The sequence below is a fragment of the Siniperca chuatsi genome, linkage group LG13, assembly GCF_020085105.1.
Source record: "Siniperca chuatsi isolate FFG_IHB_CAS linkage group LG13, ASM2008510v1, whole genome shotgun sequence".
NCBI lineage: Eukaryota > Metazoa > Chordata > Actinopteri > Centrarchiformes > Sinipercidae > Siniperca > Siniperca chuatsi.
In genome coordinates, this window is record NC_058054.1 from 25298798 (window position 1) to 25325397 (window position 26600).

Consider the following 26600-nt stretch of genomic DNA (forward strand, 5'->3'; position numbering starts at 1 on the left):
AGGAGAAGGATTTTAAATTTTATTCTGGATTTTACAGGGAGCCAGGGCAGAGAAGCTAATATTGGAGAAATATGATCTCTTTTCCTAGTTCTTGTCAGTACTGAACTGGTTAGTTTCATCTGGCTTGATCGATTGATATAATTGGGCATCATCCACATAACAATGAAAGTTTATGGAGTGTTTCCTAATAATATTGCCTAGAGGAAGGATATAAGGTGAATAGAATCGGTCCAAGCACAGAACCTTGCGGAACTCCTTGACTAACCTCGGCACGCACGGAGGACTCACCGTTATGATGTACAAACTGAGATCAATCTGATAGGATTTAAACCAGCATAGTGTGGTTCCTGTTATGCCAATTACATGTTCCAGTCTCTGTAATAGGATGTGATGGTCAATGGTGTTGAACGCAGCACTAAGATCTGACAAGTCAAGCCCATTGTCTGATGCAATTAAAAGGTCATTTGTAATTTTCACTAGTGCTGTCTCTATGCTATGATGCACTCTAAATCCTGATTGAAAATCCTCAAATAAACTATTGTTGTTTTGAAGGTCACACAACTGAAACTCAACAAAAGTTCTGCCATACATGCCAGCTCACTGGTAAATGAGCCAGGTTATTGGGCCTGCACCTTATTGTCCCATTCCAGCCATTAGCCAACCATTTGATCAGATGTGTAGGGCCATTGCCTCAGTCTAGGTCAGCGTACTTGTTGATGTGCCAGACTATGAGATATCTGGCAGCATTTCCCTTGTGTTCCATCTCTGTGAAGGCATCAACTAACTTCATCTCCATTTTTGGCATTCTGCGTGTGATTTAAAGTGACCAAGGTTCTAACTTCCCTTCTCCATATGTTTAAACTGAGCCAGGGAGCACTGGAATGAAGGAAATTTTCTTGTGCCAAGTTCTTAACTTTCTTACAGAGAAGCAACAGAAAGCATCCTGACTGGAAACATTATAAACTGGCATGGGCTGTGCATGGCCCAGGACAGGATGGTTCTGCAGTGGGTGACTAAAACTGCCCAGAACATCATTACTACCCAGTTACAGAGCATGAGTGATATCGGTGAGGTACCTGCGCAAAGCCTAAAGGAAACTAAAAGACAATGCCCAGCCACAGCCTGTTCACCCTGCTACTGTCTGGCAAGTGATACAGAAGTATCTGCTGTCCTACCACCAGACTACAGAGCAGCTTCTTTCCTTAGGGTATGAGATTCCTCAACTCCATACTTTTCACTCAATCACAACTGAATGACATGGACCTTTCTGTTATTCTCGTTTAGCACATTACCATAACACTACCTTTTATAATAACTGTATATATTTTTGTTATAATTTTAAATATTTGTGTCATAATGGGGTTACAACTTTAATTTCATGGTGCAGCACTGTTGTAGAATGACAAATGTACCTTGAAGAAATATAACCATACTAAAAATATGGAAATCCATTACTCTTGAGATGTGAAACGGGTATGGTTTTAGTGTGTAAATTACAGGGCTACGAATGCATTTTATTTGAATATCTAGTTTTGTTAGATAGTCTGTTAGTTTTGTTAAGTCTTAAGTTATTACTTGGTACTATATGCAAGTCACATGCTTGTGGAATTTCTCTTGATCGCTGAAGTTTTTTTTTCTCACCTTTTTTTGTTATGGTAATATACATTTTTATAACAGAGAGGCAGTGTCACTCCAATTGCTGTACCAGGATACAGGGAACAGCAAGTGATTCACTTATCAATCAGAATTCAAACAGTAATCAAGAATAAAGCCATTGTTGAAGGTCAAACTTATAAAGCATATATTGTATGTCAGTCTTCTCCTTGTACTCCATATGCTTCGTAATTCCACCATTAGTTCGTTGAACTCAACACCCCCAGAGTTTTTTTTCTTCATTTTCAAATGTGTAGTCTTTAGCCCACCACAGCTCCCTCTACAGCCACAAAAGGCTTTATACAACATTTTTCACATATGCACTAGTACTCCAAACACATTTTTTAAACTAGACCTTTGAACTTAGCCTTTAATGTGTAAAATCAGTTGAGCTCCCCTTTAAGGTGTCGTTAGTGGTTGCTAGGATCTCAGAGGTAGTTATTAAAAGGTTGATTTAGTTTGACCCTGCTCCTCAACAGGGCCTCAATCCTGCCACCCAGTCAGTGCAATAACCCTACTATAAACAGCATGGATTAATGTGTACTACAACATGTGTAAACAAAACCTCAAAAGATAGTGTAGTTTAGGCGGATTTCTTTCACTTCATTCCAGAATGAGAGACCTCATATGTGAAAACAATGTTAAAGTGAATTGGCCAGTGTTCTGCTCTCTCAGGATGAACTACTAGTGTAACTAAATTGCTTTGAAGTGAGTTCTCATGTCATGTGGGGAATATTTATCAAAATGGACTACCAAATGTCCTTAAAAATGATAGCTCACTCTGTTAGTTCCATCAGGTAGGACAAAAGCTTTTCAAATGTACCACCAGTATTATAAATGTACTTAAGCCTAAAGTATCTCATTCAATCAAGTGGAAGAAAGCTACAAAATTTAATGAAATGAGCTGCCATGTTTTAAAGCACATTTGGTTGTCTGTTCTGAGAGAACTTCTACCTGACTCAAAGACCTTCCATTATTTAAGGTGCATTTACTTCTCATCTGTTCTGAGCTACCTTTCTTTGTAACTGATCTGTTACAAGAGATACACAAAGTGAAACTGGTGAGAGACAGAAGCAAAGGGGGAAAAAGAGAGGCAGAGAGAACTGTGACAGAACTTAGACTGAAGAGAAATCAGTGATGTGTGAAAGCATATTCCACAATCAGGGCTGTGCTTTGTGCGGAGACAGAGGAGAGAAGAAAAGAGCTGAGTCTGTGTGTGTGTGTGTGTGTGTGTGTGTGTCTGATTTTTCTGGAAGCAAAGAAAGCATCTGAGAGCTCCTCCAAGGTAATAAATGTAACCCCTGAACTAGTGTGGAAGTCACCACTTGATGTTACAGATCTTTAAATTGCCACTTGTCTTCTGACAAGCACGGGTATGCTGTGTGTGCTAGTGTATGTGTGTTGTGGAGCTTTGTCACATGTTACAGTGTAGTGAGGTGGCCCCTAAGGACAAAACACCATCAATATGCTGCAAATACTGAAATGCATACAATTAATGGAATCGTGCTCCAAAACAAGACAGTACAAATTCCAAAACACATACCAAAAAGAAAACCACGTGCAAAGAGATATGCTGACAAAGCCAAGTGTTACATTGGAAGTGCTCCAGTGCTAGGGGAATGGTGATAAGACTGAATGCCATTTTGTTTGTATGTAAGCTGATGTCTTGTTGGGATGGGGAGGTTGTTTTGTTTTGTCCTAATTATTCAGTATAGCGAATGACATATCCAGCCCACTTGATGTAATTTCCGGTTGACAGAGAAACTGTGGTAGTGATTGCCAGAGCAGATAGCTTTTGACGTTTTTCACATCAAAGAAATTTTAATATTTAACAGCCTGTGCAACTGCATCTATCGCATCCACACTTTTTTTGTGGCTATTTTTGTTATTTTTCATGAATGTAGCTAGGTAACTAGCAAGCTACGCAGGAAGAAAATTAAACATTCTTAATCAAGCCTGCGTCGCTCTGATTGGCAGACTGTTTCTCCTGATAGCTGAGTGGTTAAGACACATACCATATAATAAACACTGGTTTAATTTCAGCGAGGAATTTCAGTCAGAACATCTGAAATAATCTGTCAGTTCAAATACCGCCATCTGGGAAGGGTTGCCATTTTCTGTGGCTAATATAGTCAATGTTTTTGGTTGACATTAAGATCAGTGAAAAGAGGCAGTCCTTGAAGTTTGTCTTATGTGGGAGTTAAAGGACAAATGCTGATCAAAGATTACTCCGAGGTTCTTTACAGTGGTGCCAGGGCAATGCCATCTAGAGTAACTATATCTTTAGATAACGTGTCAGGGAGGTGTTTGGGGCCAAGTACAATAACTTCAGTTTTGTCAGAGTTTAACATAAGAAAATTGCAGGTCATCCAGGTTTTAATGTCCTTAAGGCATGCTTCAAGTTAACTGATTAGTTTCATTTAGCTTGATCGATAGATATAATTGGGTATCATCCACATAACAATGAAAGTTTATGGAGTGTTTCCTAATGATATTGCCTCAAGGAAGCAATGAAAAGTTGCTCAATGCTTGAGTTTTCATCAAACGGTGTGGCCGTTATGGGGCGGCGAATTTCGATATTTCGCAATGAAACAGGCAGTGATTTGAACACGACTGTACATAGTCCAATCTCAACCAAACTTCATATTTATGATAAGGGTCCCGCCCTAAACACATCTATATGACAATATTCAGTTATTGTCACAGCGCCACCTACTGGCAACAGGAAATGGCATGTTTTACGCATTGATTTACTCCAGCCTATAGGTTGAGTACATCCACTTCAAATGTCATCAAATGGTCTTAAGACCTTGGTGATGCTTAATTTTAAAGATTGTGAGTTTTCAGCAAACGGCCTTGCCGTGGGGGTGCGGCTAATTTTGATGCTTCGCCATGTCACAGAAAGTTGTTGCAACTACACTTTACATTGTCCCAACTGCCCCAAATTTCATATGCTGGATAAGAGTCCAGGCCTGAACACATCTACATCCCCAAACTGAGCCATAGTCATAGCGCCACCTACTGACAACAGGAAGTCAGCCTTCAAAAATTCACCCCCTCCTTGTGGTTTCATCCACATGTTCGAAACTTGGGAGGCACATGTAAGATGCCATCACCAACAAAAAAGTCTCTTAGTGACATGACCTAAACCCAACAGTAAGTTGGCCATTTTGAATTAAATTTCACATTTTTGGCGATTTATAGGGGTCATATTTTAATGAACTCGTCCTACACCGTTAATCTGATCAACTTCAGACTTAGTCAGCATACATAAAACAGGTTGCAGATGAAAAGTTATCAAAAGCTTGAGTTTCTGTTTCATGTCCATGTACTCCATTTTGTTGGATCTCTGTAAATAATATAAAGAGTATGGTCTAGACCTGCTTCTTAGGAAAAGTGCAATGAGATAACTTCTGTTATGAATTGGCGCTATATAAATAAAATAGAATTTTGCCCACCTTTAGGTAATGCTAACATCTTCATGAATGGAATGTGTTATGCAATTAAATGTTGCTCTAAATTATTCAAACACGCCAATTCTCTTGGAATAGGATGAACTTCCAAGTTGTTTTGTGCACATTCAGGTGGCACTTCACCTTTATTTAACTTATGACACGTGTAACAGATCCAAAGTTGACCTCTAACTGACATGGCCTTACATAGTCATTACATTTGTGGAAATACATTTATCTACAATTGAAGCCATTTCTTTCATCTTATGATGATTTTCTCTTTTACAATTTAAAACCTGATGTCAAAACAACAATCTATGGCAGACGCAACATACAAAATCTGGCCCACTTTTTACTTTGTCCAAAAACTGCTCCATAACAAAATTAAACTCCTCTGCCTTTTCTTTCATTTGTTGCCTCTTCACTTTGTTACCTGCTGTAACATGCTTCTTATGGTCAGTATTTCCATGATACTTCTTTGTGCTCTGCCTGTGCAACTGATTCAACCAATATTTCCTTTTACTGATTTCTTATAACTTTTCCTTATGCAACACATTTTGTTGATATTTCCTTTTGCCCATTTCATTTACCTTTTATTTATTAAACACATTATCCTGATATTTCCCTCTACTCCTTTCCTTATGTTTCTGCCTATCCAAGACATTTTTCTGATATTTCATTTGGGAGTAAAATTTCCTTTTCAAATACTTAGAGAAACAATAATTACTATTTGAGCCACATACATTTGCAGTTCCTGTACTTTCGAATTCCTTCTATACTGTGTGTCAGATGAATTATCCACTTTGCACAAGTCAAAGCATGCTTATTAACATGTTGGACAAACTACTGGCTCAAAATGATTATTCTCACAATGTTTCAAATATATTCCTTCATTTGACAACATTGTATTCTTACAACTGTATTTGAGCCATCTTTCACCATTGTATGTAAATATGTCCAGTCCAAAAGCATTCGCTGTAGCCTGAATTTCTATTTCTGTGGCACAATATCTAGCATACTTCATCTGCAACTTATTGATATACTCTGACATTGAAGCATATCCTCCCACTAAATTCACGTGTCCTTCACTGTGATTCTCCATATACTTAACAATAGCAAGTCGTATCTTAGGATGACCCTTCTGAGAACCACTGATCACTTGAGCTACTGCTCTAAAGAAGCTATTACCATCCTCTACAACTTTATCGGTCTTACAAACTGAGACACTGTCGGTCCTTGTGCTTTTCAAAGTCCACATTACATTAACTGCATAGTGTTTTTGCAACTTCAGTGCACAAAGGAGAAGGAAATTAATGTCCTTTGTAGACAATGTACTATGCTGCTGTTCTGTAACATCATCTTTATTATCAATTTCTTCTTCAACTACACAAGTTGAAGCTGCAACTGGACTCAAACTCTCTATACAAATAATACAACTTTCTCCACTTTGTTGTCTAACAAGACGTGCCTACTTTGCATACCATAACAACTCTGCATTTGAGCCTGCTGAACACAAACAACAGTTTCATAATGGTTACCATTGCAATTTTCCAAATACACTCCCTGATTTGACAAGTGCCTATTCTTGCAACTATATTCAAGCCAGAGATCAACATAGTAAGTGAATATATTTACTCCTAAATAATGCCCAACTGTCACCCAACTGCCAGCATAGTGCATTTTTGACATGCTGAGGTGTTCTGCCACTGAGGAATACTCACTTCTCAAAATACTCTCATGTCACAGTATTGCTTTCCAACTGCTTAACTACAGCAAGTCTGTGATACTTCTTTGTACCACACACAGCTTGACTGCTCTAAAGAAACAGTTTCCATCAGCAATTATTTTCTCATTCCTACATGGAGCTCCTAACACACTAATCTTTGTAGAAACAACATCAACTTTCTCTGACTCTACATTCAACTGTGTGCACAAAGCTTTTGCAACTTCATTAGAAAGGGGATTAAACTGTAGTCTTTTATTCATGACATCACTGACAAATACAACATCTGAATTAACTGCAGTAACATCACTCCTTTTCAACTTCTTTGATGTACAACTTCCCATTGAAATCTTATGCTTTTCACCTCTCTGATTGATGGTGCAGCCAGGTCTTGCCTGAACACTACAATTTTGAGGTAAATAAAGACTTAGACCCAAGGACAAATTACTGTTGTTGTCAGTTGGCCTTTGGCAATGACACAAACACCAACAATCTCAAACAGTTTTTGAGTTTTCTTAAGCACTGTCGCAAATTTGCATATGTGATCAAACACACGTTCAAGGCAACTAAAATACACAACAAACTGCCCTTTTTCATCTACCATCCCATCTGCACTGCGTGCATGGGAGTCAACCACCGCATAATGTCCATCTTGACCAATGACTGCACATGCCATTCAATGTCAGAAAGTATGTGTCATATTTCATACACCTCTTTCCTAATCCATTTCTTAGATTGGTGTGCACACCTGCCTCAATAAGGTCTCTCGCAACCACATCAACATCTCCAACGACAAAGTCACCATATTCAAACTCAAATTTGTGTCCATCAATAACTGTTTGAGCAAATCTGGAACACAAAGCAGTTCAGACCCGCCACTGATCAAGTTGCTGTCCCGCAAAGAAGTGTACAGTTTCTAAAAATACAACCGTATCCAGATTGTCAGACTGCCATGAAAACATGCTGCCAGTTGTATGTTTTGCTAGGGCTACCAAACTAGCCCTGCGTGTTCAAACCAAGGGTCCCCCTATTGAAATATTCCCCTGACAGATCTTACATGACTTTCAAGCCTGACAGAACTGCTATCCTCAAACTCAGCTGCAACTTTGATGTTATCACTGTCTGTAAAAACGGTAGCACTCTCCATGTCAGGATCATTCGAACCTGCCTTCACAGAAATGCTACTAATTGCATACCACTGTGCATCTAAAGACTTCTTTAATTCCCTGATATGAAACATCAGGTCATTAAGGCATGTGTTGAAATCAAACACAGATGTGCCAATATTGGATGACAACCCAGACGAATCACGTGTACCACAATCAATTACCACAACAAAATCTTTGTGATGAATAATAGCACTAACAGCACTGTGGAGGTTCAACAGACACATTCCATCCCTCAACAAATGTTACTGCAGCTTTTTGTACATCACAGTCTCCTCTTACAACAACCCAAAATCTCTGTACACTGGCGGACCAAAAGCTACCTTCCACTTCCTGCCAAACACATTTTGCTGTTCATCAACTTAAACAACAACTTCTGTTTAGCGTAATTTTTCTGCCTTATTTCAGCTATATAACTTCCCTCTACACGTATGTCATCAACATCTGTCCCTCTCCATGTACACACAGGAGCAAACCCATGTTTGATCGCAGCCGCAACACCACATGCAATCGATGCATTGACATCAGAAGTCAATGGTGCACATCTGACATCAGTCCCAGCAACAATGGTTGCAGTTTGTCTGAACACCTGCAAGAATTAGGGTTATCAGGCTGACCTTTGACAGATCTTGGTGTGCCACATACAAAGACCCTCCTCCTTCAGCATCTACATTAAACGGAAAAAGACATTAGTAACCAACTTCCATGTAAATTATGTCCAATTTTGTTCATACATGATGATACACATCATTGCCCGTGTGTATTACACATTTACTGTTTATTTAAACTTACTTAAGCTGATTTACACTCACATACACAGTGAGTGAAACTAAAGTGAGGTTCGTTGTCATTTCAGTGTGTACACTTGCAACCTAGACTATAGAAAGGGTACCATCTAAAATGTATTAATGAGCAAAAATAACATTGAAGTGTTGTTTACAATTATAATTGTGAAATTATATAATTGCCTCTATGTTTCCCTCCCTGTCCACCTCAAGCTGATGTGTGGTGAGTGCAGGTGGGTGCTACACATTGGTGGTGGTTGAGGCAAGTTTCCCCCTTCACTGAAGCACTTTGATTATCAAAGATAAAGTAATAAATAAATGTAATCCATTATTATTATTATTATTATTATTATTAGACTGCATCAACAATAACATTGAAATAGCTTTGCATGCTCCATTCAAAAACATTTGTGAAATTTGTGGTACATCCTTCACACAAAGTGCACTAACCTCCTCCTCCACGACCACTTTCACAGCAGTGGCAGGTGATGGCTTTCCAGACACCTCCACAACCCTTGGCATTGCCTCAGCCTAGAAAGAACAACAACAATTGAATGACCTGCACAAATAAAATAAAACCACAGATTTTCTCATTGTTTCACAATTACTGACTAAATACTGCAAACATGCAAAAAAAAATATCATTGCTGCCTGTCTATTCAAACTGTACAAACAATTACAAAAAGTGAAATATTAAATAAAGACAAACCTGCTCCTTAGCAGATCTTATTGAGGCAAAAGCCTTCTGCCGATTTTTCACATTTGGTTTCTAATGTAAGAAAAACAAAATTAACTTTTTCAAGCCATATTTGGGAATAGCTCCTTTTGGACAATATGGACTGATACAATTTGCATGCAAATTACCTTTTTGGCTTGTGGAACAGCTGTGCACTCAGGGCTAGGAAGATGCATCTTCATCCATTGCATCCAACAGTGCACTGCTGAACCAGACAGGGTTCAGCCGGATGGAACACTCCTTCTCACCTGTGAAATAAAAATGCAGAAAGACTGTTGCTGACAATTTATCTTTTCAAATAGCAAACCATACACATATATTCAATAAACATATCCTAACTACTTAAGTTAAAGCATAATACAAACAGAACAAACCTGCTGCTGAACCATTCTCCTTTTGGGTGCATCAGAGGACTGCTTGAGTTCCTCAGGTTGGCGTCTCTAATGAGAAATAGCATAGTTTGTATTAAACAAATAGGTACCCTTTGGCCATTAATAATGTAAACTGCTTAGGGACTATCACTTTTTTCAAAAAATCCCAACACACAAAGAAGTATACATGAAGCTTTACCATTTGCCACGTCACGGCATATTCTACTTACAGCATGTCTGTTCCACAGCTCAAGGTGGTCCAAAGGAAAGTGCTCAGCCGTAGCAAAGTACTTGACACCTTAAAAAAAAACAACATCATGAATGATCATTAAACTTTGTTAATTACATTACAACTATGGTAAGACTTGCCACACGGCATCTAAAAGTATGTAGGCATAATTGATTAATTAAGACATTACAAGACACATTTAGCCTACAGTAATTGAAAAATTCAGATTCAGATTCAGATCCTTTACCTAAATAAAAGTACCAATACTATTGTGAAAATTCACCACTACAAGTAAAAGTCCTGCAATGAAAACCTTACTGAAGTAAAAGTATGTATTATCAGCTAAATGTGTACTTCAAGTATCAAATCTAAAAGTACTCATTGGGCAGTAAAGTGGTCCCTGTCAGCGTTTTACTATTATATATGAAGTTTTTTGATTAATATTACTACTGCAGTAATGTGTATGATGCATTTTACAGCTGTAGATGTTCATGGTTGTGCTAATTTGAACTACTTTATATTCTGTTGGGTAGTTTAATCTACAGCAGATCTGGGCATTGTACGGCCCCCGGGCCACATAAGGCCCTTTGGTTGACTCTGACGGCCCGCGTAAGGTTAATTGGAAATTACAAAATAAAAATGTTTTCTCATTTTACCTCATGCATGGACTAAAAATGCATTGCATTTATTTTGAAGTTGTTTTTATTCACTACGTAATTACGCAACATTATATCAAGACGCCGCGACACGATTAGATCCTTGTCACAAGCAAGTGACAAGACGACTTTAGCCCTCAAAAATGTCCGGTTCTGCTAAAAAAGAAAGGTAGATGCCGAATGCAGGCGTTTCAACAAAAATTGGACTGCTAAGTACTTATTTATTGAAGTCGGAGGTAAAGCCGTGTGTTTAGTTTCTTGGGGAGCAGATCGCTGTGTTTAAGGACTATAACTTGAGCCGGCATTACGAGACGAAACACGCGGAGAAATACAAAAACTTGACTGATGCTGAAAAGCGCGGACATCGGAAGCTTTGCTAGCTAAGCTGCAAAAGCAGCAAGGCTTTTTACCAAGCTTCACGCATCCAGGGATGCCGCAACCAAGACCAGTTTTCTGATATCCCACAAAATCGCTAAAAACAGTAAGCCATTCTCGGAGGGGGAATTTGTCAAAGAGTGTTTGGTGGACTCTGCAGCACTAATATGCCCTGACAAAAAGCGCATTTGAACAAGTCCCGCTGTCCAGGCGAACCGTGACGAGAAGGATCGAGGAAATTGCGGGAAATTTGGAGCTTCAGCTGCTGCGCGAAGTGGCAAGTTTTGACTTCTTCTCCTTGGCTTTGGATGAGAGCTGTGATGTCCGCGACACAGACCAGCTACTCATATTTGTCCGTGGGATAACGGACTTCAAGATTACGGAGGAGCTGGCAGCAATGCGGTCGATGAAAGGGACGACGACAGGGAGCGATCTGTTTACGGAGGTAAATGCGTGCATAGACACCCGGGGTTGAGGTGGGACAGACTGGCAGGTGTCACAACGGACGGTTGTCCAAATCACCCAGGTAAAAATGTTGGACTTTTGAAACGTATGCAAGATAAAGTGACTGAAATTGACGCAGATCAGAAGTTGGTATTTTTGCATTGTATTATACACCAACATGTGTTGTGCAAGTCAGTGCTAAAAAGTAACCATGTTATTGATGTTGTTAGTAAAATAGTAAACTTCATCAGGGCACGGGCATTGAATCACAGACAGTTTGTTGCACTTTTAGAGGAGCATGAGTCTGAGCATAGTGACATCGGCTACCACACAGCTGTCAGATGGCTCAGCCTGGGCAAAGTGCTAAAAAGAGTTTGGGACCTGAAAGCCGAGATTCGAGAGTTCTGTGAGAGGAAAGGCAAAGACATCCCAGAGCTCTCAGATGAGGACTGGATAGCAGATTTTGCATTTGCTGTCGATGTGACTGCACTGATGAATGAACTGAACACCAAACTGCAAGGAAAGGGCCTCTTCGTTCATGAAATGCACAGCCTGGTGAAGGCTTTCATGAGAAAGCTGCAGTTTCTTTCAAGCCAACTAGAGAGCAACACTCTCACTCACATGCAAACCCTGAAAGAAGTCACACCATCAGCTGATCACCTCCGCAGGTACTCATCCATGTTAGGAGCATTGCATGGTGAGTTTTCAAGGCGATTTGAAGATCTCAGAACAATCGAGGATGAAATGTGCATGATTTCCTCTCCCTTTACCTGCAGCATGGATAACGCACCCAGTGATGTTCAGCTGGAGCTCATTGACCTGCAGTCTGATGCAGTACTGGCAGAGCACTTTAAGTCAGGATCTCTGCTGGATTTCTACTCTTCTCTTAAGGAGGAGGACTTTCCAAACCTGAGGAGACATGCTCAGAAGATGTTGGTTCTCTTTGGCTCTACCTACATATGTGAACAAACATTCTCAATGATGAAGTTTACAAAATCCAGGTATAGATGCGCTCTCACTGATGATCATCTGTCAGCTGTGCTTCGCATCTCCACCTCAAACATTCAACCTGACTTTGATGCACTCGTTAAAGCCCAGCAGAGACTAGATTTCTCTCACTGAACAAGAAAAAAGAACTTAAAAACACCAAATTAGGTGGTTAGACTACAAATGTAGGCATGTAAAGGCACCAACTAGCAGTGAACTGGGACACTTTCTTTGGAAGCCTTTTTCTCAAAATCACAGTTCAGTGATGTTCAATGACAGTAACTTTAATATGATGTGTTTTGCTTATGTTTGGAGCACAAAGACAATATTGTGATGTCCTTAGAATGCTAAGAACCTATTTCCAACAGTATTTGAAACTCAGAATGTATTTTGGAGTGAATGTGACTGAAAATGTTCACTAATATGTCACAAATAAAAAAAAAAAAAAAAAAAAAAAAAGTGTTCATATTTTGTTTGCCATTAGTTTGGGAAATTTGATTGAATAAAGGAATTTTTTGTAAGGCAACCTCACTTTTTCATTGCTTAATTATAACATATAGCCTACTCATACCAGCTTGTCAAAACAACACTATTTACTGCTTTTTATAAAGAAATACAATTAATATTATGCGGAATTGAGTTCAGCCTTTTGGCCCGGCCCTCTGCAATATTTTCTGTTTCTCATGTGGCCCCATGGAAAAAATAATTGCCCACCCCTGATCTACAGCAATGCATCATGTTCTATAAGATCATTATCTGTTTGTAGCATTGCTGTCCTATGAGAACCATGTATCTCTAAAAAGTCAACACTTCATGAGCTCAGAAAAACATCCCTGTTTTCAGCTTTGTGACAATTAATTTTCAAGCTAATAGTTAATGACAAATAGTTTTTATCTTATTAAGTAGGACAATTTTTCAACCCAAAAGAATACAACACAAATTCATCTTTCAGTTAATCAGAGACATTCACATTCAAAATCGCCAAATTTGAAGATACATGGTTTTCACTGGACAGGAAAGGTTTGAACAATTATGATCTGAAAAGTAACTAGTAACTAAAGCTAACAGACAAATGTAGTAGAGTAAAAAGTACAATATTTCCCCGAGATGTAGTGGAATAGAAGTATAAAGTTGAGTAAAATGAAAGTGCCTTGAATTTGGAAATTACCATACATTAGTAAGCATTCTGAATTACATTCCACCACTGCAAGCAACAAATCATTTTTTAACACAAGTGTACTAATTTGATGCATCAACCACAACAACAACAAAAACCGTTATAGCTGTCTGTTTACGTTGATATACATTAGTTATTGGTCTGTTATAGCTAGGCATTGCCAGTTAAGCTACACAACTGTAAACATCTATTCAAGTTCACAAGTTTCTTTACTGCAATAAGGACATTCAATTATACAGTGCGGTCATAATAGCAATAATGCTCATTCGCATCTTCAGTTCACTTCGCTTCATCACTGAACAGAAACCCCCAGTCTTGTGTTCAGCTGCATTAGCTATTACCTCCATTAGCTGTTAGCTCGTTTAGCCAAACGTGCCAACGGACTGTACTGTCTACTGGCTGCTAACAGCTAACTAGCTCAGCTAACGATATAGTAACAGAAGAAGATGTGTTCCGTTGTCTGTTTAGTTTGTCATTTGCTAAAATTAGGCAGCTGTTAGCTATTAGGTTCGTTAGCTGATTTAGTTATCATTGGCTGGCTACTCAGTGTGTTGGCTAATGTTAACGTTATAGTAAGAGCACAAGAACACGTGTTCCGTTCTAGTCTGCACTTGGTTCAGTTTGTTATTTGCTAAACATAACATTACATTGTGTTGCAGAGATAACTAACTATATTTTCAAGTCATTTAGTACCTTAAAATAACTCAAATGCAGTGATTAGAGACAAAAAATACTAAAGTAAAACAAAACATTACATATAATGACATGGTTATATAAAGTACATGAAATGCAACTGCAAGGGGCCACAAGCCAGTGTCTTCTTGTGCCAGTCCCAAGTCTGGATAAATGCAGAGGGTTGTGTCAGGAAGGGCATCCGACCTAAAACACATGCCATATTAAAAATGTGAATCGTGACAATGACTTCCATACCGGATCGATCGGGGCCCGGGTTAACAACGACCGCCACCGGTGTTGTTGACCTACAGGGTACCGGTGGAAATTGGACTACTGTTGGCCGAAGACGAAGAAGGAGAGGAGGAAGGTGTGTTCGTAGGCAGAGAGAGAAGAGGAAAGCTAAGAATATAGGACTGACAGTAGGGGTAGGGGAAGGCGAGAGAGTTGATTGACACGATGCAGAGAAGGAAGGTGGACATACTTTGTGTCCAGGAGACCAGGTGGAAAGGTAGCAAGGCTAGAAGCTTAGGAGCAGGGTTCAAGTTGTTCTACCATGGGTCAGATAGGAAGAGAAACGGAGTAGGAGTTATCCTGAAAGAGGAGTTTGTGAGGAATATTCTAGAGGTGAAAAGAGTATCAGAGGTTGATGAGTCTGAAGCTGGAAATTGAAGGGGTGATGTTCAATGTTGTGAGTGGTTATGCCCCACAGGTAGGATGTGAGTTAGAAGAGAAGGAGAAATTCTGGAGTGAGTTAGATGAAGTGATGCAGAGCATCCCCAGAGGTGAGAGAGTGGTGATTGGTGCAGATTTAAATGGGCATGTAGGTGAAGGGAACAGAGGTGCTGAGAATGTGATGGGCAGGTTTGGTCTTCAGGACAGAAATGCAGAAGAACAGATGGTGGTAGACTTTGCAAAGAGGATGGAAATGGCTGTACTGAACACTTTCTTCCAGAAGAGGCAGGAACATAGGGTGACATATAAGAGCGGAGGTAGAAGCACTCAGGTGGACTACATCTTGTGTAGACGTTGTAATCTGAAAGAGACCAGTGACTGTAAAGTAGTGGTAGGGGAGAGTGTAGCCAGACAACACAGGACGGTAGTGTGTAAAATGACTCTGGTGGTGAGGAAGATGAAGAGGACAAAGGCAGAGCAGAGGATGAAGTGGTGGAAGTTGAAAAAGGAAGAATGTCGTGTAGTTTGCAAGGAGGAGCTGAGATAGACTCTGGGTGGTCAGGAAGTGCTGCCAGATGACTGGACCACTACAGCTAATGTGATCAGGGAGATAGGTAGGAGGGTACTCTGTGTGTCATCTGGAAAGAGGAAAGTGGACAAGGAGACTTGGTGGTGGAACGAGGAAGTTCAGGAGTGTATACAGAGAAAGAGGTTAGCTAAGAAGAAGTGGGACACTGAGAGGACTGAAGAGAGTAGATAGGAGTACAGGGAGATGCAGCATAAGGTGAAGGTAGAGGTGGCAAAGGCCAAACAAAGAGCATATGAGGACTTGTATGCTAGGTTGGACACTAAAGAGGGAGAGGTGGATTTGTACAGGTTGGCCAGACAAAGAGAGATGGGAAGGATGTGCAGCAGGTTAGGGTGATTAAAGATAAGGATGGAAATGTATTAACAGGTGCCAGGAGTGTGATGGGAAGATGGAAGGAGTACTTTGAAGAGTTGATGAATGAGGAAAATGAAAGGGAACAAAGAGTAGAAGAGGTGACTGGTGTAGAGCAGGAAGTAGCAAAGATTAGCAAGAGCGAAGTGAGGAGGACGTTGAAGAGGATGAAGAGTGGAAAGGCAGTTGGTCCTGATGACATACCTGTGGAGGTATGGAAGTGTCTAGGAGAGGTGGCAGTAGAGTTTCTGACTAGTTTGTTTAACAAGATCTTGGAGAGTGAGAGGATGCCCGAGGAATGGAGGAGAAGTGTACTGGTGCCAATTTTTAAGAACAAGGGAGATGTGCAGAGCTGTGGCAACTACAGAGGAATAAAGCTGATGAGCCATACAGTAAGGTTGTGGGAAAGAGTAGTGGAAGCTAGGCTAAGGGCACAGGTGAGCATTTGTGAGCAGCAATATGGTTTCATGCCTAGAAAGAGTACAGCAGATGCAGTATTTGCTTTGAGGATGCTGATGGAGAAGTACAGAGAAGGTCATAGGGAGTTGCATTGTGTCTTTGTAGATTTAGAGAAAGCATATGACAGGGTGCCGAGAGAGGAGCTGTGGTATTGTATGAGGAAGTCTGAAGTGGCAGAGAAGTATGTTAGAGTGGTGCAGGACATGTATGAGAGCTGTAAGACCGTGGTGAGGTGTGCTGTAGGTGTGACAGAGGAGTTCAAGGTGGAGGTGGGTCTGCATCAAGGATCAGCTCTGAGCCCCTTCTTGTTTGCTCTGGTGATGGACAGGCTGACAGATGAGGTTAGACAGGAATCTCCATGGACTATGATGTTTGCAGATGACATTGTGATTTGTAGTGAGAGCAGGGAGCAGGTGGAGGAAAATCTAGAGAGATGGAGGTCTGCTCTGGAAAACAGAGGAATGAAGCTTAGCCGCAGTAAGACAGAATACATGTGTGTCAATGAGAGGGACCCAGGTGGAATGGTGAGGTCACAGGGAGCAGAGGTGAAGAAGGTGCAGGACTTTAAGTACTTAGGGTCAACGGTTCAGAGCAATGGACACTGTGGAAAAGAGGTGAAGAGGCGAGTGCAAGCAGGTTGGAACGGGTGGAGAAAAGTGTCAGGTGTGTTGTGTGATAAAAGAGTATCAGCAAGAATGAAAGGAAAGGTGTTCAAGACGGTGGTGAGACCAGCGATGTTGTACAGCTTAGAGACAGTGGCACTGAAGAAAAGACAAGAGGCAGAGTTGGAGCTAGCAGAGCTTAAGATGTTGAGGTTCTCTTTGGGAGTGACGAGGATGGACAGGATCAGGAATGAGTACATCAGAGGGACAGCTCATGTTAGACGTTTCGGAGATAAAGTCAGAGAGGCCAGATTGAGGTGGTTTGGACATGTTCAGAGGAGAGACTGTGACTATATTGGTAGAAGGATGCTGAGGTTGGAGCTGCCAGGCAGGAGGTCTAGAGGAAGTCCAAAGAGGAGATTTATGGATGTAGTGAGAGAGGACATGAAGTTAATTGGTGTGAGTGAAGAGGATGCAGAGGACAGGGTTAGATGGAGGCACATGATTCGCTGTGACGACCCCTGAAAGGGAACAGCTGAAAGGAAAAGAAGAGTTATATAAAGTACATGACTTACTATTAACAAATTATATTAGCGTTGTCTTGCTCAATATAACATTTCAATTGAAACTTAAAACATATGCATTCAAGTACTGACTTTATAATGTTGTACTGTACAACTTTATAGTTAACAACATAGACATAGGTGAATGAAATGTGTTGTTTATTAAACTCATCAGTTACACTTTAAACATCAACACAGAGCCTGAAGTGCAACATCATACATACACAATACAAAACTAAAATGTAAAATCAATAAAATAATATAAAATAATGTAATTATTTAAATGAGTCATAAAAATCTGAATCCTGGAACTTTTCAGGTCATCTCCTTCTCTGTGGCCTGATATTTGTACAGGGAAAAGACTTTGGCTGGGCAGTAAATATACAAGAGATACTCCAGGGAATCCTGTTTGAATATGAGAACTAAGCGCAAAATGTGCAGTACGTCATGTCCGCCACGCACTGCAGGCAGGAAATAACATCTAATTCATGTGCACAGTGTCTGACAGTCACAAAAATGCACAGCTATGTCAAGCAGTGTCCCACCAGTACCCCCAACGTGCGAGAGGTGCTTGGCCCATTCATTGCTGCTTACAGCTTTAAATGGAATTGCTTGGATTATTAGGGCTTGAGCAGCGAGGTCCCTATTGAAATGCAAGGAATAATTATTATTTTACCCGTTCCAAATGAATCGCATTTTTGAGGGGCTAAAGGTGAACTGATGAAACTTTGCACACTTGTCAGAAGTGGCAAAAATGTATGTATTTTATGGGTCTTGGGCATGATCGTGGCAAAATGGCTCCATTGCGCCCCCTACAAAATTGAAAAAAGCAGCCCCAGGTCTACATTTCACCTATATTTACGAAATCTGGGTGGTACGTGTATCACCCCAAGACATATAAAAAAGCCTCTTGGAGCCATACCCTAAACCCATCAAGAAGTCAGCCATTTTGAATTGAATGTGCACTTTTAGGTCATTTTTACAGGCATTTACAAGCTACTTTAACAAACTCCTCATAGAGAATTCATCGGATCAACTCCTCCTCTTTTCACAGTACAATCTAAAGGAACAGGAAATGACATGTTTTATACTTTGACATACTCCTCCTAGCAGGTTGACCACACCCACCTCAAATTTTGGCAGAAAAGCCTTAAGACACTGATGATGCTATTTTGTGAAGCTTGTGAGTTTTCGTTGAATGGCATGTTCGTGGTGTGACGTCGATGTTTCGGCATGACACAGGAAGTTGTTGTAACTTGAGTGTACATGGTCAAATCTGTCCCAAACTTCACATGTTTGATAAGATTCCCGGCCTTAAGAAATCTACAGGGCAATATTGAATATTAGCAATAGCGCCACCCACTGGCAACAGGATGTTAGCCTTCACCAAAGTAGCCCCTGTGCTACGTTTCACCTAGATCTACGCATCATCCCAAGACTTACAAAAAATTGTCTTGGAGCCATACCCTAAACCCGGCAGGAAGTCAGCCATTTTGAATTGAAAGTGTACTTTTAAGCCATTTTTCACCATTTAAAGGCTCCGTACTTTAACTCCTCCTCCTAGAGAATTAATTGGATCAACCTTTCGCAGTGCAATCTAAAGACCTTGGCGATTAAAAGTTGTGCTAAGTGTGAGTTTTTGTTGAAGGGCGTGTCCGTGGTGGCGTTGAATGTCAATGTTTCGCCATGACACAGGAAGTTGCTCCAAACTTCACATGTTTGATAAGAGTCCCGCCCTTAAGACATGGCAGTTGCAGCGCTGTGAGTAGTCAGAAAGACTAGAAAGGCGCTATATAAGTACAGCCCATTTACCATTTCCATGCCAATATTCAGTCATAGTCATAGTGCCACCTAATGACACGACATGGCAGAAAAGCCTGAAGACACTGATGATGCTATATCATGAGTTTTCCTTGAAAGGGCATGTCCATGGCTTGGCGTCGAATGTCTATGTTTCGGCATGACACAGGTTTGATAACAGTTCCGCCCTGAAGACATCTACAAGCCAATATTCAGACATAGTCATAGTGCCACCTACTGGCATCAGGAAATGAGATGTTTTATACTTTAATGTACTCCTCCTAGCAGGTTGACCAGATTCACCTCAAATTTGTTCAGCAAAGTTTTGATGATGCTTCATTGTGAAGTTTGTGAGTTTCCATCAAACACCATTGTTGTGGTGATGCATTACGGTGAGGGAAGTTGTTGTAACTTCAGTTTATATCATCCAGTCTGCCCTAAATTTCCCGTGTTTGATAAGCACTGCCTGAGGACATCTACATGCCAATTAGGAGTATGACATTTTCAGGTGTGTACACTTGATATACTGGAACATTACCTATAATTAGCGGGTGTTCATTATTATCATTATTATTTCTATCATTTTTATTATTAATATTATTATTTCATTAACATCAATATTACCACTACCATTACATCATTATTATTTTAAAATTCTATGTTGAATTTGCATTGTGCTACTGTATGCTCTATTACCTCCTTATCTCTCTCTTTCTCTCAAACTAACTGGCAGTGGCAGATCGGCACGATGATTCTGGTTCTGCTCAAGGTCTTTTCTCCTCGAGTGTGACTCTACCCTCCAACCTATTTGAGCTTTTTCTCCTCCCTGTTGCCAGATTAAGTTACATTTAAATTACTATGGGCATCCTTGTTAGTTAATAATCAGACTCTTGGTCTGTGAAGGTATTGTGATAGGTTTTGTTTGTAGCCCAGTGGTCCACACCACTTGTTTCTGTTAGCAACTATGATAATACACCAAAGGCTATTCTTCAGTGTAAATGAGTAATTGAAACACTGTATTTGGTTTAACTGACCATATGTACTGCAGGGAAATTCAATTCAATTAAATTTTATTTATATAGCGCCAATTCATAACAGAAGTTATCTCATTGCGCTTTTCCTATAGAGCAGGTCTAGACCATACTCTTTATAATATTAATTACAGAGACACAACAAAAAGAAAACAAAGCTGTACTGCTCTCTTGACAAACCAAAGTAGTGGGAATTTTGCATTTGCCAGATGCCGATTGCAGGAATTTCTTTTATGCTTTTTTGTAATGGCAAAGGGCTACACTACACTAATGCAAGTACCAAATGTGAAGTGCTTTCTTTTATCAAAACCACCCAATGATATCCCCTGTTTTGTCTTTCGAATATGGTGATTTCCTGCATTTCTCAGTTTTATATCATATTAAACTGAATATCTTAGAGTTTTGAACTGACAAAACAAGACATTTAAAGACATCACCTTGGCAGATTAATTGATAATGAAAATAATGGTTGGTTGCAGCCCTATGTTGAATAGGGCTGCATCGACCTCATCGATTATTTCCATCTCGATGTTTTCTTGTATAGATCCTGTTGGATTTTTTGTTGCTTTAATTTCCTGCTCAGTCTGTTTCTTGATATTTATTATCTTTAAAACAAAAAAAAGAAGAAATTCAGGCACACTAGTGTCATTGCTAGTCTGGTTTTGACCGTGCTGAAATAATAATAAAGTAATAAAAACACCTCAACCGGGTTTTGACTCATGTGTGTCTTAATGGGGCATCAAATGAAAAATAATTTTACCTATTATTTAATTTCCAATGAATTATATTAGTTTGAGTTAGACAAACATAAATCAATTTCATTTAATAAATTGTTAATGTCATTATTTTATTTTATCTGTTTTTGATAAAAAATTTGTTGGACTAACTCAATTCAATTGTATTGCATGGATGTACTTAGTTTGAGTTGGGGCTACATATAATTATTGGATGGAAAACCTGCCCTCAATTTAATTGAGTTCATCCAGTGAGTTATTTTTTTTTATGTGAGCAGAGGTCTGGTAAGCTCATTTCTGTCTAACTTCACCCCCAGACTGTCAAACTTGTAGTCTTCAACTCCAACTGATGCTGACTCAAGTGATGATTTTGCGCAGCTCCCTCTGGAGCCACAAAAGGCTATAAAACTTAATTCATATATGCAGTACTCCCTTAAACCTGTAAACAGACTTTGATGAGTAAAATCAATTAAGTTTCCCTTGAATTCTAGACTCCCTTGAATTCTATTTTAAAAGCCTGTAACACACTACGCACATTTAACTATTAAATAAACCCACAGCTCACACTGCACTAAACACCTAATACTGAGAGGCAGTATCACATCAGCGCAGAGCCCAATAGATACTAAAAGACAATACCCAACCCAGCCACAGCCTGTTCACCCAGCTGCCATCTGGCAAGTGATACAGTATCTGATGCTGTACCACCAGACTACTGAGCAGTTTCTGTCCTCAGGCTGTGAGACTCCTAATTTCATTCAATTCAGTTCAATTCAATTTGATTTATATAGCACCAATTCATAACAGAAGTTATCACATTCATCATATGCACTTTTCCTATACAGCAGGTCTAGACCATACTCTTTACAATATTATTTACAGAGACCCAACAAATCCCATGAGCAAGCATTTGGCAAAAGTGGCAAGAAAAAACTTCCTTTAAACAGGCAGAAACCTGTTTAAAGGACAGAATCAGACTCAATGGTGGGCGGCTATCCGCCGCTGCCATGTTAGGTTTTGAGAGAGAAAGAGAGAGAGAGGTTTAGAGAGAAAGAGATGGAGAGAGAGAGAAGGAGAGAAGAAAGAGGTGCATCATGGAAAGTCTCCCAGCAGTCTAGGCCTATAGCAGCATAATTAAGGGATGGTTCAGGGCTCACCCAAGCCAACCCTAACTGTAAGCTTTATCAAAGAAGAAAGTCTTAAGCCTACTCTTAAATGTGGAGATGGGGTCTGCCTCACGAACCCAAACTGGGATCTGATTCCACAGGAGAGGAGCTTGATAACTGAAGGCTCTGGCTCCCAATCTACTTTTGGACACTGTAGGAACCACAACCCTGTATTCTGGGACCGCAGTGTTCTAGTCGGGTAATACGGTATTATGAGCTCTTTAAGATATGATGGTGCCTGACCATTAAGAGCTTTGTAGGTGAGGAGAAAGATTTTATATTCTATTCTGGATTTTACAGGGAGCCAGTGCAGAGAAGCTAATATTGGAGAAATATGATCTCTTTTCCTAGTTCTTGTCAGTACAGCCGCAGCATTCTGGATCAACAGGAGAGTCTTAAGGGACTTATTCTGGCAGCCGGATAATAAGGAATTGCATCAGTCCAACCTAGAAGTAATAAATGCATGCACTAGTTTTTCGGGATCATTTTGAGACAGGATGTGCCTGATTTTTGCAATGTTGTTGTTCGTTTCATGTGGGAATTAAAGGATAAATCCTGATCAAAGATAACTCCGAGGTTCCTTACGGTGGTGCTGGAGGCCAGGGCAATGCCATCTAGAGCAACTATGTCTTTAGATAATGTGTCTCGGAGGTGTTTGGGGCCAAGTAAAATAACTTCAGTTTTTTCAGAGTTTAACATCAGAAAATTGCACGTCATCCAGGTCTTTATGTCCTTAAGGCATGCTTGAAGTTTAGTTAACTGGTTAGTTTCATCTGGCTTGAACGATAGATATAATTGGGTATCATCCACATAACAATGAAAGTTTATGGAGTGTTTCCTAATAATATTGCCTAGAAGAAGCATATACAGTGCCTTGCGAAAGTATTCGGCCCCCTTGAACTTTGCGACCTTTTGCCACATTTCAGGCTTCAAACATAAAGATATGAAACTGTAATTTTTTGTGAAGAATCAATCATGAAGTAGAACAAAATTTATTGGATATTTCAAACTTTTTTTAACAAATCAAAAACTGAAAAATTGGGCGTGCAAAATTATTCAGCCCCTTTACTTTCAGTGCAGCAAATTCTCTCCAGAAGTTCAGTGAGGATCTCTGAATGATCCAATGTTGACCTAAATGACTAATGATGATAAATAGAATCCACCTGTGTGTAATCAAGTCTCCGTATAAATGCACCTGCACTGTGATAGTCTCAGAGGTCTGTTTAAAGTGCAGAGAGCATCATGAAGAACAAGGAACACACCAGGCCGAGATACTGTTGTGGAGAAATTTAAAGCCGGATTTGGATACAAAAAGATTTCCCAAGCTTTAAACATCCCAAGGAGCACTGTGCAAGCGATAATATTGAAATGGAAGGAGTATCAGACCACTGCAAATCTACCAAGACCTGGCCGTCCCTCTAAACTTTCAGCTCATACAAGGAGAAGACTGATCAGAGACGCAGCCAAAAGGCCCATTATCACTCTGGATGAACTGCAGAGATCTACAGCTGAGGTGGGAGACTCTGTCCATAGGACAACAATCAGTCATATACTGCACAAATTTGGCCTTTATGGAAGAGTGGCAAGAAGAAAGCCATTTCTTAAAGATATCCCTAAAAAGTATTGTTTAAAGTTTGCCACAAGCCACCTGGGAGACACACCAAAACATGTGGAAGAAGGTGCTCTGGTCAGATGAAACCAAAATTGAACTTTTTGGCAACAATGCAAAACGTTATGTTTGGCGTAAAAGCAACACAGCTCATCACCCTGAACACACCATCCCCACTGTCAAACATGGTGGTGGCAGCATCATGGTTTGGGCCTGCTTTTCTTCAACAGGGACAGGAAAGATGGTTAAAATTGATGGGAAGATGGATGGAGCCAAATACAGGACCATTCTGGAAGAGAACCTGATGGAGTCTGCAAAAGACCTGAGACTGGGACGGAGATTTGTCTTCCAACAAGACAATGATCCAAAACATAAAGCAAAATCTACAATGGGATGGTTCAAAAATAAACATATCCAGGTGTTAGAATGGCCAAGTCAAAGTCCAGACCTGAATCCAATCGAGAATCTGTGGAAAGAACTGAAATCTGCTGTTCACAAATGCTCTCCATCCAACCTCACTGAGCTCGAGCTGTTTTGCAAGGAGGAATGGGTAAAAATTTCAGTCTCTCGATGTGCAAAACTGATAGAGACATACCCCAAGCGACTTACAGCTGTAATCGCAGCAAAAGGTGGCGCTACAAAGTATTAACTTAAGGGGGCTGAATAATTTTGCACGCCCAATTTTTCAGTTTTTGATTTGTTAAAGTTTGAAATATCCAATAAATTTTGTTCCACTTCATGATTGTGTCCCACTTGGTGATTCTTCACAAAAAATTACAGTTTTATATCTTTATGTTTGAAGCCTGAAATGTGGCAAAAGGTCGCAAAGTTCAAGGGGGCCGAATACTTTCGCAAGGCACTGTATAAGGTGAATAGAATTTGTCCAAACACAGAACCTTGTGGAATTCTGTGACTAACTTTGGCGTGCACAGGGCACTCACCGTTAACATGTACAAACTGAGATCGATCTGATATGATTTAAACCAGATTAGTGTGGTTACTGTAATGCCAATTACATGTTCCAGCCTTTGTAATAGGATGTGATGGTCAATGATGTCAAATGCAGCACTAAGATCTAACAAGACAAGTCCATTGTCTGACGCAATTAAAAGGTCATTTGTGATTTTCACCAGTGCTGTCTCTGTGCTATGATGCACTCTAAATCCTGACTGACAATCCTCAAATAAACTATTATTTAGAAAGTCACACAACTGACTGGCAACTGCTTTCTCAGGGAAATTCTCACATGCCATTGTTGTGGCTGTTTACACCCCCCCAGAACAACATGAGAGGTCTGGAGCAGCATGAAGAGCATCACTGGCTTCAGACCGACTGGCAGCAGAGGAGTTGAAGGCAGCTTGGACAGGGCCAACGAACTTAATCTGGTCTTTAACAGATTCGACACACCGGCTCCTGCTCATCCCCCCTCTGAGTCATCTGCTGTCAGCCCTCAGACTCCTCTGAGTCCTCTGTTCCCCCCTCTTCCATCTTTCTGGGAGAGTCATACTCCCCCCTCAACTGGCTATCAGGCTAACGGCCCTCTCCAGACTGACTCCCCCGACTGTAACCTCTGCTGTGTGCCTGACTACTGACCAGGTGATAGAACAATGCGACATTGATGAAACTCCACTCAAACAAGGCTGCAGGCCCCGATGGAGTTAGCCCCGGGGTGCTAAAAGCCTGTGCCCCCCAGCTATGTGAAGTCCTTCAACATATCTTCAACCTGAGCCTGTGTCTTCAAAGGGTCCCTGTTCTGTGGAAGACATCTTGCCTCGTTGCTGTGCCGAAGACGCCGCGTCCCAGTGGCTCCAAGGACTACAGACCGGTGGCACTGACCTCCCACATAATGAGGATGCCATCATCTTCCTGCTGAACCACATCCACACTCACCTGGACAAGCCGGCAAGCACGGTGAGGATCATGTTTTTTGACTTCTCCAGTGCTTTTAACACCATCCGGTGTTAAATTAGCTAGCTAACTATAGCGGATGAGGTCTGCCAGCAAGAGTTGTCATTACAGCCGGCAAAATCAACACCTAGAAATGAGAAGCTGGTTTTGTCTGCGTCTGTCTGAAATCAAGGACCCACTGTTTTGTTGAATTTCGAGCACTTGGTAAATCTTTCACCATTATCATTGTAAACTGCACGTGCCTTGCAAGAATGGACAACTTAACAAGCGTAGCAACAGGCAGGGCAGCGTTGACACAGCGAGAAGTGGAGTGAAGCTGAATAAAGTTGAATGAAACTAAAATGACATTCTATTATTGTAATTAATATAATAAAAAGATCAATAAAGTTGCCAGTGGATGTCTGGTCTATAGGCTACCAAAATGTCCAGAAATGGCCTTGGTTGGTTGTGGATATCACGCACACACAAATATTCATTTTTCACATGGATTAGCTGCTTCACACTGAAGTAAGGTAGTAGCAGGGCAGAATCAAACAATGTAGCTCCTCTATTTTTATGAAAGAAAAAAAGAGGAGTACTGTACTGTAAAAACTCATAATCAACTGATCTTTTATCTGAACATTTGAGAGTTTGTCAGTTTCAAAAAGATCTTAAAAGTTTAGTTAAAACCTCAGAACATATAATAAT

At 40.3% G+C, this 26600-nt stretch overlaps 1 protein-coding gene across 1 annotated transcript; it reads left to right on the forward strand.

Annotated features, from left to right (window-relative positions):
* The first annotated feature begins 994 nt into the window (after window positions 1-994).
* Window positions 995-13275, forward strand: LOC122886716 (general transcription factor II-I repeat domain-containing protein 2B-like). The gene is made up of 3 exons (XM_044219245.1): window positions 995-1072; window positions 7563-7735; window positions 11482-13275. Exons 1-3 carry the CDS (start codon window positions 995-997, stop codon window positions 12710-12712), a joined length of 1482 nt encoding a protein of 493 aa, XP_044075180.1. The 3' UTR covers window positions 12713-13275.
* The last annotated feature ends 13325 nt before the right edge of the window (window positions 13276-26600 follow it).